This window comes from Thermobia domestica, chromosome 5, assembly GCF_964235325.1.
Source record: "Thermobia domestica chromosome 5, izTheDome1.hap1.1, whole genome shotgun sequence".
NCBI classification, from domain to species: Eukaryota; Metazoa; Arthropoda; class Insecta; order Zygentoma; family Lepismatidae; genus Thermobia; species Thermobia domestica.
This window is the reverse complement of record NC_137458.1, coordinates 308,868,835-308,885,753: the sequence shown is the minus strand read 5'-3', so window position 1 is coordinate 308,885,753 and position 16,919 is coordinate 308,868,835. Positions and strand designations below refer to the sequence as shown.

The following is a 16,919-nucleotide window of genomic DNA, read 5'->3' as shown; positions in this document are numbered from 1 at the left end:
CCCGGCGAAATTAAAATACCGCTAATTTTACAGTAATTATGTGATATTTTCAAATAGATAAAAAAATAATTGAAATATGGAACAAGAGCGCCCTAGACAATATTATTTTGTGTGAGGTACCGTTATCACAAGTCACCTAGTGGCTTTCCGTTTTCAGCTGTTTAGAAACGCGAAAATAAATGCTGATTTTCAAAATGGCTCGAAATCGAAAGCAGGTAAGTGAGTCGTGATAATGGTTTCTCATGTAAAATAATATTGTCTAGGGCGCTCTTGTTCCACATTTCGATTATCTTTTATCTATTTGAAGATATCACATAATTACTGTAAAAATTAGCGGTATTTTAATTTCGCCGGGATGAAGACTCTTAAGCGTCTCGAGAAATATTTTCGGGACCGGGACGCAGATCTCGATTTTGTGGCGGTCCCGGATTTTCCGAGACGAATGGGAACCCAAAGTTAAGGCTGTCTCCAGAAAGGCGTCGTAAAAGTGATGCCTCTACTTTGACAATATCTGTTGCTGTTGAAAGCGCCCTGTATTGTCTCACATCGTGAGTAACTCTGTACGTGAGAAAAATCATATGGGAAGAAACAAAATGGCCGCTTAGCACACGTGTTGTGTATAGCTCATAACTACTGCTCAGTAGGTTATTAACTCCTAGATATTACACAGACTCTCACGATACAAGTCAAAGGCAAAAGTTAATTACTAACGTGTCCAGAAGAAGCAAGAATGAATATTCGGTAAAAAAATCAAAATAAATTAAAAAGAAAACATCGTTGGCGGTAGTGTTCAGTAAGAAAGCTATCGTTTCTTTCAAAAGCCTTATCATATTTAAGTGTGGCGTTAATAATGTCCAAAGGAAAATGAATTTTAAAATGAATACGGGAGTAAATTTACGGACATAAAGGTCTTCTTCTCATGGCCATTTTTCTTTTGTATGTAAGAAATATCCAAGGTAGCCTTCTGTTATACCCATTCCTCCAATTCATTACCAGAACGCTGTCATTACTTCTAAATACTATTTTGTCATTAAGACGATTTATAATAACTTCTTACTTAACGTCTGGTAGCGCACTCAGTAATTTGTTCTTTAATTGGCTTGTTGCTTAATGAGAAAGCAGATGATGATGTGTGTGTTTCGTCGTCGACAGATGGAAGCAGTGAATGCGTGTATACATTCAATTATCTTTTTGTTATTACTATTATTATGAATTTCCGTTTTCTCACCCGTTTTTGGTAGTTAATTGAAATTCTTTGCAGCCAACAATAAACAATTGTTGTAGTTGTGTATTGTGTGTGTAGCTTATGATTATCATTAAGTTTTGTGTGTTAACATCTTAGCGAGAAACAACGAAGATAAAAATCTTTAAACCTGGCAGTGACCAGTTTCAATGATTAATTAAAAAAAAAAAAATCACATATAACAAGGAATATGTGGTGTATATCCATTGCGTATAATAAGTTTCTCGTCTGTCCATAGCAGAGTGAGAATGTTACCCCTGAATTTTGTCGTTCTTGTAAAATTCAACCAGTTGATTATTTTCTAGTAATTATAATTACGCCCAGGGACTACAGAAGTCAAAATAAAGACAAAAATATATATATAATTCAAAGACTTTGTTATAGAGACAAGCGATATCACAGGTAACGACTTATATTAGCGTCAGGCAGGCAAGCGGTAGCGCAGATAACGACTTCCATTAGTGTCAGGCAGGCAAGCGATATCGCAGGTGACGACTTTCTTTAGCGTCAGCAGGCAAGCGGTAGCGCAGATAACGACTTCCATTAGTGTCAGGCAGGCAAGCGATATCGCAGGTGACGACTTTCTTTAGCGTCAGGCAGGCAAGCGGTAGCGCAGATAACGACTTCCATTAGTGTCAGGCAGGCAAGCGATATCGCAGGTGACGACTTGCTTTAGCGTCAGGCAGGCAAGCGGTAGCGCAGATAACGACTTCCATTAGTGTCAGGCAGGCAAGCGATATCGCAGGTGACGACTTTCTTTAGCGTCAGCAGGCAAGCGGTAGCGCAGATAACGACTTCCATTAGTGTCAGGCAGGCAAGCGATATCGCAGGTGACGACTTTCTTTAGCGTCAGGCAGGCAAGCGGTAGCGCAGATAACGACTTCCATTAGTGTCAGGCAGGCAAGCGATATCGCAGGTGACGACTTTCTTTAGCGTCAGCAGGCAAGCGGTAGCGCAGATAACGACTTCCATTAGTGTCAGGCAGGAAAGCGATATCGCAGGTGACGACTTTCTTTAGCGTCAGGCAGGCAAGCGGTAGCGCAGATAACGACTTCCATTAGCGTCAGGCAGGAAAGCGGTAGCGCAGGTGACGACTTCCATGACCATGACTGCTTATTATTGAGATTTGTGTGATGCAGAGACTGATGCAATTTGGTGCATATTATTGGAATGAAATCGGCATATGTTACTTTTTGACGCAAAACGACCTAGCCGTTTGATTTTGTTTTTTTAAAGCAATGCACTGGGTTGAGATTAGTCTTGTATCATTTCATTTTGGTAATAAATTGTCCACAACTCCAAAGAATTTATCATCAAAATATCCATTACACTACAATTCAGCCAAATTCTAATTGATGTGGCTCGTCATTATGCATATCTGTTCATTGTGATCTTCATACAACTTGTCTGCTTTGTAAGACACAACCATTAAGACTGATTCACACATAGGGCGCTGTGTCTTGTTCACGAAGTTTCTTTTCGGACTGTAACATTGAAAATCAAATTCATTGGGTTGACTTTTTAATTTTCACATGATATGCCGTTCCCCTGCCATGCCCCAACAGTGCTGCCTTTAAAAGGAATCACGCGGATCGACGGCCACGATCCTTCGGCTTTCCTCGGAAGTATTCGAAGCGACACGAAGTTGGCTGGAACCAATAACTTTTTTCCTCCACGCAGTTCATCTTTGGAAATGATTTAGAAAGCACAAGCAGCACGGCATGGGAACGGAATGTGTAAATGGTTGCTACCCTGGTACGGATGGAGCGTGGGCACAACATAGTATGTATAAGCTAGTCTTTAGGCCACCCTCTCTGCTCAAAGTTTTCATTATTACTGTGTTGCCGTTGAGTTGAGTTGATTTTGAGTTTAACGTCCCTTTCAGCAGCGAGGCTATATGAGAAGGGACCTACTGATTAACGTGGAATCTGAACCATATGAGCTCCCACCGGAAATCGAACCCGGGCCTCCCACGCCAAAGGCGCGTACGCTAACCGCTTAACCACGAAAGAGCTCCGGTATTGCCGTGTTGTTGTTTCTGCGAAAACGCGTTTATATGCCTTGAATAAAGAGTTGAGAAAAAGATATAAAATGCTTGATGTGGAGTATTATACTGTATGGGGCAGAAACATGGACGATACTCAAAAACGATGAAAAGCGACAGGAACCTTTCGAAATGTGAGTGTGGAGAAAAGAACAGTTTTGATATTATTGGGAAAAGGAAGAGAAATGGCTGGGAGATTGGCTAAGAAGAACCTGATCGTGAGGGACGTGCTGAAGGGTATGATGGCAGGAAAAAGAGGGAGTAGGCGGAGGCGGCTACAATTCATTGATAATATCAAAACAGAAAAATCGTACGTGAAGGCGAAGAGGTTAGCGGCAGATTGTGAAGTATGGAAGCGTCTCAATTGCGGCAAGTGACCTTTCAATTATGGCACAACATACCTATGATGATAATGATTTCTGAAAACATCTAGCAGAGGTAGTTTAGCCTTGGGGGAAAGTTGTTTTTGAAAAATTTTCTACGATTTTGTTTTCATAAATAATCCACATTTCAGACGAGCGGTCCCTCGTGGTACTAACGTCCAGTAAGACGAAAACAGGCACAATCCTTCCCTTTTCTTTATAGTTTTGTAGCAAGTATTGTAGCTTTCAGGAATTTCTTTAAAATAAAAAGAATTCAAGGGAACCTTTTCTACAACGTTTGGAAATACATTAGAAAATCTTCGTAATCTTCGTCTGTTGATGCGAAAAACATTTGTCCGCGAAGTGTTAGGAACTGGGAGTAAGAAAGTTTAGTACAGTAGATCCTATCCTTTATTTTGGCTTTCATGAGTGGAATTCGCTAACATTGTATAGTGTGCTTACTCAATAGAAGTGCAGCTCTTCAAATTTCTTTCAAGTTCTCATGCTGATTTTTACAGCAGCATCCCTTCCTCCCCATTCAAATATCTTTCGACTACATTTGCGGGTTTGGAACATCTTAACACTCACTGAGTCTGTGCTTTCTTTCCAATACTATGGCTAATATGAAGCAAATTTCAGGCAATATAAGAACAAGGATGCTAGTCTTGGGAACAGGGAATCGAGCACTAACTTAAAGAACAGCATTTGGAATTGTGGCAATGAATACTTCGGATGGAGTTGACAAGAAACTGTAAATTGTTTGAAATGAGGGTTCTGGTTGGCCATTTAGTTATCGGGGGTTATTTTTCCACAAGATCCCTCGGACGATGACTTAGTGTATGGCTACTCGAGAATGCGTTTCCAATGCTTTACCGCCGCAGCGAACGCGACCTAGCTGGCTGCTAGGTAAGTTCACTTTCACCACAGTTATAAATCATACTGTGAGCTAGTCAGGGTTTCCAGACCTTACTGCCACACTCTTATTCATGCGAATCACAAGAAATAACCCTATTGTATTACATAGATTTTTCTGTAATTAGCTATTTTTTCGGAATTTCTTTGTATTTGTGAATTTTCTTTTGTTATACACGCACATGCTTTATAATAGTAGAGTTCCAATACTCTGCACAAAGCATCTTCCAAGCAGATGTTTCTTGCTAAAATCCTATTGCCTGGCAACACGTCTTTCCTTTTCCCTCCTTCCGTTAGACATCTTTCTACTGATTCCGAAACAGCAGGCGGTCAATTGTTCCGAAACGCACCAAAATACTCTTGAGCCAACGTATTCTGCGTGTTTTTTTTAAAAATTGCTTTCGCGTTTGCAGGGCATTGTGATTAGTTATACAGATTTGAATACATGGTCAGTGTATTCAAAGAGTACGCGTGAGCCATAAAAACGCGTTGCGAACGCATCGAATAGCCGTGTACTTATTTATGACACGAGGTACCATACGTAGAAGGCAAAATTCTTTATATACGAAGTGCACTTCGATTGAAGAAACGAAATATAAGCAAAATTGTGAATCACCCTGTATTTAATATATATGTATATAATTTAATATTCAATTGGAAAACTATTCGAATTTTCATCTCTGCTATGAATTCACACTACAAAAAGTGCTTTTTTTTTCTATTTTCTTTTCGAATTCTTTTGTGATAAAATTAGACAGTTTCAAAGCTTCTCGTAAAAGTTTGTAATTGTCGTTTAATCACATTGTGTATCTTAATCGTTTAATAATGATTACCGTGTCATTTTTATGTCGTAAAAAAAGAGGTGATATAGAACCTTAATTTAGTCAATTAGTATTATGACATGATATAGCTAATATAATTGATATTAATGTTCGAATGTAGGTGCTATTAATAGCTTTTATTACTACAGGAAGACAATGTGATACACAGTGTCTATATGTAATACGTACAGGGAAAGGGGATTACCAATGTTTACCTCTATATATCTATATATTCCCGAGTTAATTGTGTAGGATGACTCGTGTGTACTGTTTTAGCATAAGGGACCGGTGCTGGGTGGAGTGGGGGGATAGGTTTGATGCTTGTTTTCGTAACAGCTTGATGGATGAGACTCCAAAATGTCAACGTATTGAGAGAGACGGAGTTTGACTGACGCCTGCGTGTCAATGGCAATCCTCCCTTCCCCCTCCCTCTCCTTACTTTTTGCCTGGTTAGCCCTAAACAGCTAAATTGGTGACGTAGCCGCCCTTTCGTTTGTGCTGACAGGTTCGAATATCATCGTCAGCAAAAAGCATCCGTTTCGCATATATAGGGTAAAGTAGGGAGTATTATTAACAAGTGGGGTGAGTACGCGGAGGACTCAACAAGAGAAGCGAGGACTCATCAAACTAAATGTGACTAGCTCGTTAAGTTTTGTCAGGTCATGAGTCAGTTCGGAAAAGAGCAAATATTTGTAGACGGGTCATGATTTGAGTGTTGTGGCGGAGCAGAGAGGACCAAAAGAAGTTATTACGTAGTTGGTTTTGCACTTTTAGTTATTTCATCCGGAAAGACGCATTTGGTCAACAGGGGAAAGACACATTAGAGAATATACACCTACATGTATCCGTTCATATATTTAAAAATGTACTTCAAAGGAACGGGAAAGCAAAAATACAATGGACCACTCTTTTGTTTATTCTTGGTCGTGATGCGGAAATCCGTGGCTCAATTCCCAGTGGGAGCAAATGTGGTTAAAAATTAACATGATATACAGTAGTAAAGCTTGTTATGTGCACCCTTGATGCTGAATTAAAATATTAAAAGCATTTGTCTTGTTTGATTGTTTTTGCCTACAGGTAACCTTGCAGGTCACTTACCTTGCAAAGTTAGTGAAGCAACTAAGCCAGGGCTGGCACTGATGATTTCAGGCGATTTCCTACGGAAGGAGGAGGAATTTCAATACACAATTAATAATGTGAAAATACTTGTAACTCTTTTAGAACACGGGGCCGCGGTGGCTCTGATGCATGGGGTCCCGGGTTCAAACCCTGCTCCCATCAAGTGAACTTTGAGGTGGACAAACACCGTGTGTATTGGGGGGGCGGTGGCTAAGTGGTAGAGCGTTCACCTCCGGTGCTTGGGGTCCCTGGTTCGATCCCAGCTCGCGCCGTGTGGACTTTGTGGTGGACAAACACCGTGCTCGTGGGTTTTCTCGGGGTTCTCCCGTTTCCTCCCACTTTCTTCATTCCACCATTTCACTCATATCTCATTATCACCGTCTCCTTTAGCCTAACCAGCATAACCGTGGGACGTTAAACTTAAAGATTTCATTTCATTTTTTCAACACCGTGTGTGTGGGTTTCCTCGGGGCTCTCCCGTTTTCTCTCACTTTGTTCATTCCATCATTTCACTCATTGCTCATCATCACCGTCTCCTTTAGCCTAGCTGGCATAATCGTGGGACGTAAAACTAAAATAAATTCATTTTCTTATGGAACACGAGCGGAAATGATGTTTCCCAGGAGACAAGGAAATTTATCGTCTCGTCTCAAAAACAAGAGACCTTAAATTCGAGACGAGACATTTCAAAAGTCTCACGGACAACACAAGTTCACCCAAGAATTAGATCTCAAATACACACTGGGAGCTCGGCTCCTACTGTGTGTTAATTGTACCACTAAAATGAAAATCGAGAAACCCAGCCAAGGCCTAAGGTGACATATGAAAGCTTATTATAAGTTGTCAAAATCAATTTAAGAATTTTGACGTGTTGAAGGGACAAGGATAAAATAACAAAAATTTCATTTGTATTCGTAGAGATGTCGCCATGGTGCATTTTTAGCCAGCTGTAGAACTATGTTTCCGGAATAATGATTTTGAACAATAGGGCTGGCAGGTAAAAAAAAAGAAATGCACAGTGACAAAGAAAGCGCAATGCAAAATCACTAGACGCTCTGTGGAATGAAAAATGAGTTCATATACGCACTTAGCTTTCGCAAGGGGTTTACACTGTTACATCTTATACAAGCCCTTTTGTTTCTGTACGTTTCAGTGTAGAAAAGATTTTGAAATGATAAATCGCTCATTGTTTTTCACCCCAAGATTTTGTAATCTCAAAGCTCTGAGGCCACCTGCCGACTCTGCTTGCCTACAGCATTGAAAAAAAAAAAAAAACCTCAAATCCTATCTTAGCTTGCGTAATGTTCTGAAAGATTCCAAACCGCAACCAGCGAGCTTGCGTAAAAATTTTGTGGTTTTCTTTTCCACGTAGCTTGCCTAGAGCTTTGCAGGACTCTAACCTCTCTTTGGTAGAGCACTAAAACGTAGAGCACTAAAACTGGTAGCCCACCTCCACTCAACTTGGCTAAAGCTTTAAGAAAAATCGTTCCCTTGACTGCCTAGGTCTTAAGAGTCTTCATCCTGGCGAAATTAAAATACTGCTAATTTTACAGTAATTATGTGATATCTTCAAATAGATAAAAAGATAATCGAAATATGGAACAAGAGCGCCCTAGACAATATTATTTTACATGAGAAACCGTTATCACGACTCACTTATCTGCTTTCGATTTCGAGCCATTTTGAAAATCGGCATTTATTTTCGCGTTTCTAAACAGCTGAAAACGGAAAGCCACTAGGTGACTTGTGATAACGGTACCTCACACAAAATAATATTGTCTGGGGCGCTCTTGTTCCATATTTCAATTATATTTTATCTATTTGAAGATATCACATAATTACTGTAACATTAGCGGTATTTTAATTTCGCCGGGATGAAGACTCTTAAAACACCTATTTACCCTAATTATTTAGTGGATCTTATATTTACCCTAATAAACTTGTGTTATATTCTTTTTATAACAAAAACTTTTATAATGAAACTGATTATGGAAGAAAGTCAATTCCCGTATGTAATCGCTCTAGTTTTTTGTTTTTTTTTTACCTAAGAAATTAATTTTACAGTATAATTACAGTCTAGCGCAGGGTCCAATTAGGAGCATTCGGCTGAAAGTCAGTGTCGGATTTAGTTCGGGGCGGAGAGCCTAGGACCCCAGTTTTCTGAGTGACAAAAATAATTGTTAAGATTCTTCATCCCGGCGAAATTAAAATACCGCTAATTTTACAGTAATTATATGATATCTTCAAATAGATAAATAAAAGATAATTGAAATATGGAACAAGAGCGCCCTAGACAATATTATTTTGCATGAGGTACCGTTACCACAAGTCACCTAGTAGCTTTCCGTTTTCAGCCGTTTAGAAACGCGAAAATAAATGCCGATTTTCAAAATGGCTCGAAATCGAAAGCAGATAAGTGAGTCGTGATAACGGTTTCTCATGTAAAATAATATTGCCTAGGGCGCTCTTGTTCCACATTTCTATTATCTTTTATCTATTTGAAGATATCACGTATTTACTGTAAAATTAGTGGTATTTTAATTTCGCCGGGATGAAGACTCTTAAGGTATTATTTATATATTGTTTAAAAGTTTATAGTAAACTCATGATATACCTATCCTAGTCTGGGCCCCCAGTTTTTTAGTTTGTAGATCCGCCACTACTCAGCGTTACCTGTCGAAGAATGTCAGAAGGATCGGAAGAAGCCTGAGAAATCTTGTGCTCAATAAAGAGTCCACCACAAGTTTCATTTGTTGTAGGGTTGAATCAGTAACCCTAATCACCATAAGTGAAGGCTTAGTGAGCCACTATGTGTCCACTTCAACTATAGTTCTTATTACTAAGCGAAACAAAATTATAAGTAAAAAGTAATTGCTATGAAAAATGATAAAACGGATGCCAGGAACTATTGGGCATAGCGAATTGTATATTTTAAGAAAATGAAAAAAAAGATAAAATAACCAATAAAAAATATGAGGTATGTCATTCGTATGGTTGACGTAAGAAAACAGTTTACTTAGGATGAGAGCTATTTAAACAGAATCCACTTAAACATACGTAATTCCTTTCTTTCTTAAACGTTATTTTTAAAACTACGTGACGTCTTACCCTGTTCTTGGAATACAACAAGTAAGAACTGAGTAGTTGCTTCGAAAAAGGGAAAAGCCATTAAAGCCAGTCCCTGGAGAGTTCTTGTCTTTTTAGAAAAAAAAAAATAGAAACAGAAAATATTTAGCTACATTCCTTCTCGATAAAAGCCATGTAACTTTTCCCCTTTTGCTCCGACGAAATAACTCGATCCCTTTCTTTACGTTGAGTTTAACCATAAATAAAAGCAGATGAACGACCGCTGCATGGATAGCGAAATGCAGGTTTCTAATAGTTTGTAGAATTGGCCCATAGGTGGCAGAACAATCAAATAAAAGCGATTGTGGTTATAGACTGAAAAAGAAAATTCAGAGTAACTTAATCTTATTAGTGTTGTCTTTATATTGAAATAACTAGCTGAACCTGCGCTCTCTACACAGCGCATCATTCGCATATGAGCATAAATCTCCTTATCATTCCTTACAACATCTGTACATGTCCCTTTACAGACACAAGTGAAAGACATATTGATTAAAAAAAAAACCCAATGGGTGTCATAAAGGGGAGACTTTTTTCGATTATTTTTTCTCAATATCTCGCACCGTTTGCAAGATTTGAGCCTGCTTCCGGTTGGAGTTTCTAATTCATGTATGACCAGTGTTTTCTTTCTTCTTGCATGCAGTATGTAATAAGCAAATACATTACATACACAATTAATTATAATGTCAGTTATATATGGTGTTCATTGGGCAAAACACCCCCCCCCAAAAAAAAAGGTTCATCTTAGACTGGAGAAATGGTTATCCTTCCTTTTCCATTATTATTTGGCCATGAAACAAACGCCTGAGACATATACAACCCCTATATGCAACAGTGTGGTGTTGGAATGTATAATGCTTAGGATGTGGTGCTTTTTTTAAAATTTCAACACTTCCAGTGTACCCGTAAAAATGTAATAAAGAAATAGTGCTCATATTTTTTAAATATTCAATTAGAACTGGACAATCTACATGAAAGTTGCAATCGATCAGTAAAAACATCATCTTTCTAGAGCCTGTAGTTTCCAAGATCTCATTGTCGAAAGGATTGGCCACAAACATATAAACGTAGTTTAAAAGAGCTCCAAAGATAGCAGCACAATTCATTTGCATTTGTTTCGGAGAAGGCTTATTAAAGGCAAAGGCCTTTGAACAATAATTTAAGAAGATAAACTTTGTGAAAAATATTTCTTTAAGTAATCTATTTAAAGTACACTCTTTTAAAAATATTTGTCTTTGTTATAAACGTGAAATCACAAATAACCGTAAATCAAAAGTTCTAGATTAGAGCTCGGTCGCTCTTAATGTGGCATGATAGTGTGGAGGTAACGCAATGGCCTTATGAATAATACAGCTATTTAACATAGGTTCAAATCCTCTTCACGACAAAGTCAATTTGTGGCGTGGTGGCGCTCTTAATTGGTACTGTAGCATTTTAATAGATAGATTAAATTGAAATAACACAGTTTATTTAAAGTTGCAAATAAATCGTGGAAATAATTTTAAATTGACTACATAATATAACTCAACGATATCTGTTAGCGTGTGACGACTATTACTAGGATACCAGCTGCAAGCACCCGTCGTTCTCGGCCTGTATACAGGCCAGGCGCTCTTTGAAACTGGTAAGAAACGTGAATACATTTAACCTCTCCTAGAAAATCTCTCTCCGAGCTGAAAATCGAAAAAAAAAAAAGTCTTCGTATGCCATTAGATCTGGTGACCTGTGCACAATATTCGGTGGCCTTAAAAGAATCCTTTTTATGGGAAAAACTGATCGCATACACACATATATAAAATTTAAAATACCAACACTATAAACTATCGTGTTGAATTCTTCATTGATGAAATTCTGTGTTACGTCTTTTTTCCCTGCAGTTATATCGGTGGCGGGTCTAGCCCAGGGGGTGTAGGCTCCCGCAGGTTTCAACTGACAAAAATAATTGAAGCTATTACTTGTATATTTTTGAAAGTTTATACTAAACTCATGATAAACCTATCATATTCGGGGTTCTGGCTGACTCCCCCAGATTTATCTTCTAGATTCACCACTGAATTATATGCCTATTGATTGAAATACATTGCTCATCCTTTGCCTTAAATGTGCAGAATTGTCAATTGCATTGACGCACTGTAATTCAGTTATGACTTCGCTTTATATAGATGGCACTTCTCTTTTCCATAGAAATTCGCAATTAGGGTGTCCAATTTAAGTAAATGTATGCGCGTGTCCTGTTGCACAAAGTGACTCCTCCTCCACAAAATAGCGGAGAGAAGTTCTATGTGTTCATAGGGTTTTATGCACTGATTGTTAGATTGATCGAAGCTCATTAACGCTTGCATTTATCACCTGTGCGGAATGCAAACAACTTGCTCAACCATGAATTGAAACAAAACTACTCAGAAACACGCTGCCCACACGCGTTGACACGTTCTATTATATATACACTGCTTTTCTGGCAATATGCGTGCGTGAAGAAAATGTGTTTATTTGAATTTTCCTGTTACATGAACACAGGGCCGTGCCTGGGGGGGAAGGGGGCGAGCGGGGAGACGTACCCGGGCGCCGAAGTAAGGGGGCGAAAAATTCGATAGAAAAAAGGAAAAAGATAGGAAAAATTGCTTGGAATATATGTATGGCAGCGCCGTCGTATACTTTCGCTCCGGGCGCTGATTTTCCACGGCACGGCCCTGCATGAACATCTATTTCCTTTAATCCGAAATTTGTTTATAATATACGAGGGGCAGTCAGGAAGTTCCCAGAATTCTCTTGTAGCTACGTAGCGATGCGCACAAGACGAGTCTAGACACGATTTTCCTGACAAAATTCGAGTCGAGACACGGCTCTTCCAATAGAGAAATATACATTTTTCGAGTCGAGACATCACTTTTACAGCACAATTTCGAGACGAGACAGCCACAAATCTTGTCTCGTGCGCATCTCTATTACCACAATATAAGTACATATTTACTTAATCGCCCTCAAAATTGGCACAATCGGAACACACACACACACACACACACACTTGTTCCACAATTCCTGGAATTGGTGGAAACACCGAGGAAAGGCTTCGTTTGGTATCTTCAGGCGTCGCATTGGTTTTTCATCTCTCCTACATTGGTGAAACGAAAAAAGACTCATTTTTAGTTTTGGGAAGAGCGAAACATCCGATAGTGGTAAACTGTTTCTAAGGCTGTTAAACTCTCTGAATCTGATATTCCTTAAGAGTCTTCATCCCGGAGAAATTAAAATACCGCTAATTTTACACTAATTATGTGATATCTTCAAATAGATGAAAGATAATCGAAATGTGGAACAAGAGCGCCCTAGACAATAATATTTTACATGAGAAACCGTTATCACGACTCACTTATCTGCTTTCGATTTCCAGCCATTTTGAAAATCGGCATTTATTTTCGCGTTTCTAAACAGCTGAAAACGGAAAGCCGCTAGGTGACTTGTGATAACGGTACCTCACGCAAAATAATATTGTCTAGGGCGCTCTTGTTCCATATTTCAATTATCTTTTATCTATTTGAAGATATCACATAATTACTGTAAAATTAGCGGTATTTTAATTTCGCCGGGATGAAGACTCTTTAAGTTGCACATGGACTTGATGTTTCAGCGTTGCTCGATCTGTGAGAGCACACCAACTGATCAGTAGACCTATATACTCCTACATTTAGCTACACTTCATGTTAAGATGTGTTCACACTTGTTAAATTCAGAATTCGGCAACCTAGGGACTGAATTGCACAGCTTTCATTGTGATTGCATCACAAATGCCAGAACTACAACATTTCAGATATGCCAGAACTACAACCAGAAGTAGAACTAGAACTAAAACCAGAACTTGAACTAGAACTACAAGCAGAACCAGAACTAGAACTAGAACTACAACCAGAACCAGAACTAGAACTACAACCAGAACCAGAACTAGAACTAGAACCAGAACTAGAACCAAAACTAGAACTAGAACTACAACCAGAACCAGAACTAGAACTAGAACTACAACCAGAACTAGAACTAGAACTACAACTAGAACTACAACATGCCAGAACTACAACAAATGCCAGAACTACAACATCACAAATGCCAGAACTACAACATTTCAGGTACTTTTCAATTGCCCCTCGTATGTCTATTTCACCTCGAGCCGTGGTAGATAGACGGTCACAAAGTTTTTAACCTACCGATTTGAAGGCCCCAAATTCGAAACCCACATTTGATCTTCCTGATTATAGTTTTTCCAGAGGCTTCCTGATTTCCTCCAGGAGAATGTCAGTGTGGTGACGTTTAAAGTATAGGCCGTGACCAATTTCCTTTAGGAATGGCCACATTTTTTCGAAAAATACTTTTTCGAAAAACGAAAAATTTTTCCAAAAAACGAAAAACGAATTTTTTTTAGAAAAACGAAAAATTTTTAGAAAAACGAAAAACGAAATTTTTTTCGAAAAAGCGAAAAACAAATTTCCGAAAATCGAAAATCCGATTTTTCGAAAAAGTCAATCCCTAATTTCCTTCCCAAAATTGCCTTCCTTCTCCCACTATAGATGATTTTCCAATGTTAGATGGGGAGCCCGTAAGTGGGATTTGGCATGGGAATCCGACCTGGATCCTTGGAAACAAATTCTTCCAACGACAACCGTTTACCCTCCAGGGAAAGCCTTTTCGCACTTAGAATCAGGGATGGCGATGTTAGAAAGACTCGAAGAAAACTCACCGTTAAGAGTAAACTGCCGCTTGTGAATTTTTGCATGGCGCGGGATTTACACCACCATGCTGTAAAGTTGTTATCGAAATACTTAATTGAGATCTATGAAATATAATTAAAACCATCTGAGAAGTTTCTGAAAAAAATCAGCTAAAAGAATGGCGCACCGAAACATGAAAAATGACACTTAAAAAATGACTCTCAGTGATACCAGTCCGTGGGAAAAATACAATTTCGTAGGATTTCTTGACATTAAGGGGGCAGGCTACTAAAAGTGATACAAAAGCTAACCATTTTTCTTTTGCCCGTTTTTCGTAAGAGAAAAGAGATAATGAAATGTAACTTACGACAATAATAGATAATGTTATTCTATATCCGAAAATATGGATCGGAAGAATTTTCAGTGTTGCCATCCATAGAAATTACAGTGTGGCCAGAATATGAATTACCCAAAAATCTAGGTTAAGGCAGCGACTAGAAAAATGAACTCAACAGTAATTGATGACTTACGATGTTTTCTTGGCTTCTTATTAGCTACTTTTTAAATAATATTTGTATTTATTTTGTAATAAACAGAAAGTGTAATTTTAACATCCTATATATAATAAGTTATGTCCTTTTTGAGAGATGTGTTAGTTTGATCTGTCTCTGTTGTGAGAATGTGTGTGTTGTATATCTGATTTTCAATTGTTTATAACTTTTTGTGTCCTTTTTTTCTTCTCTTTCTTGCTTGCGATTGGCTAACAGGAGGAGTGTTTGACGAAAACACAGTCATCGTTGGTGAGTGTTGCCATAACTAGAATGTGTTTGTATCGTGTCTATGTGTCTCCTTTCTAAAATACTTAGTTTTTGTCTTTTATGTCTGTGTAGGTACTTACAACATAGTGTTCGTAGGTTTCGATAATAAAATTTTCTTCAACTGACACGAAATTTTCCCTTTTGTTATCAAATTTTCGCTTGTTTGTTTAGTGTCCAATTTCTATGACAGAAATTATGTGTTGAGATTATTTTAGCTATATTAAAAGAAGTGCCAACCGTATTTGTATAAATTCATTTGCTTTTTGCTTCTATTTGCTCTTCACTTTCTATAAACGAAAAAACACACGCAAGTGCACCCAGCCACCAATGTAGAGATCTGCACGGGCCGAATATTTCGGCCCGACCCTAATCCAGCCTGAATGCCCGAAAAGTTTTGGAGATTTTCGGCCCGTCCCGGCCCTATATTTTTTTTAAATTCTTGGCCCAAGCCCGGCCCGGGCCCGATAAATTTTAAAAGTTTATTTTTGTAACATTTTTCACAGGCACACTTCTTCAACGTTTGCCTTTATTCTCACTATCGTTTAACGAAAGTCAATATTTTTTAAAGAATTGCAATTAATCGGCTCCAGCCCGACCCGACCTGAAGAGAAATCAGTGTCGGCCCGCCCAAGCCCGGCCCGTGCAGGCACCAATGGGAACAAGTTATGCTGCTTTGAACTGTTATGTTGCTATTGTGTTCATTCATTTGTGAAGAACAGAGAAAAATTTAAGCATTAATATTGGTCAACCAGTGAACGCGAAAATTTTCCTGCATTTTCACGTTTTGTCGAAAAAATTCCCTTTTCCCCTTTTTGTTAAATATATGTTTGGAATTTCCCTAGATTAGAGAAATTTCCTTAAGCTACAAACACTGGTACAGCCGCCAGCTAATTTGAATTCCTCTATTCCCTTTGCTCTTCAAAATAATTGTGACTGAATACTGTTCACTCTAACGTTGGAACTAAGTATAACCTAAATAAAAACAAGTAGCTGTAATCACTGTATTTGGGTTTCCTCCTATTTTGTCTATCACTGCCGTCCTTTGTTTCCGTTCATAATCATGGGACGTTAACACTAAATAAGCGGAACACAGTCGGTGAATCCAATTCAGAAGCTCGCGGCGTGCAAAGCTGAGAAACACAATCAATGTTGCCGAGCATGGCCCCCCAAATTGTTCCTCAGACTTCAACACCGAATTTGGTTCAGATCGGCCAGTAGTTCTCGAGAAATAAAGTACCACACACGCATACAAACATACATACATACACACACATGCGGAGTGAAAGTGTAAGCTTATGTATGCTTACGCCGGGAGTTAACAAAATTTGACAGGACACCCTTAAGAAGGTTATACCTTCTGTTTTTTTCCAACAATTATTTTGCCAGGCAGTGTCGGATCTAGCCGGGCCTAAACCCCCAGTTAATCAACAGAGTTCTGTCGCTTTTTGTGGAGGCCTGTGTTCAATTGGCCCTCATATCGTGAGTTGATTGCGAATGAAAATAAAGGTCAATTGTTGGTGTGGGTATATCCAACATACTACCTAGTTGTGGCAGTTCAGTGCGTAAGGACAGAGTGAATATGGGACCTCCATAGAGCGTCATAAGGGCTTGTACGAGTTCAAACTGGGGTCAAACGCCGCTCCAACGAAGCGAAAGATATACCAGGCCTTTTTCGAGGGTGTAGTGACTATGCGGACAGTGCTGTGGAGGTTTAACAAGTTTAAGGATGGTGAGGAAACTCTCGAAGACACGCTACGTGCCGGAAGACCAACACATG

The 16,919-nt window shown here is 38.8% G+C and overlaps 1 protein-coding gene across 5 annotated transcripts in view; it reads left to right on the top strand.

The window, feature by feature from the left end:
• The window catches only part of LOC145686776 (netrin receptor UNC5C-like), a 773,553-nt gene that overhangs the window by 508,034 nt on the left and 248,600 nt on the right, over positions 1-16,919 (top strand). For 4 of the 5 annotated variants that reach the window (XM_081760434.1, XM_081760431.1, XM_081760432.1 and 1 more), the window contains one exon: positions 15,092-15,124. The exons of the other annotated variant lie outside the window; for it this stretch is intronic. In XM_081760434.1, the coding sequence (XP_081616560.1) occupies positions 15,092-15,124 (33 nt within the window). The remainder of the gene's footprint in view (positions 1-15,091; positions 15,125-16,919) is intronic. 5 annotated transcript variants of the gene reach the window in all.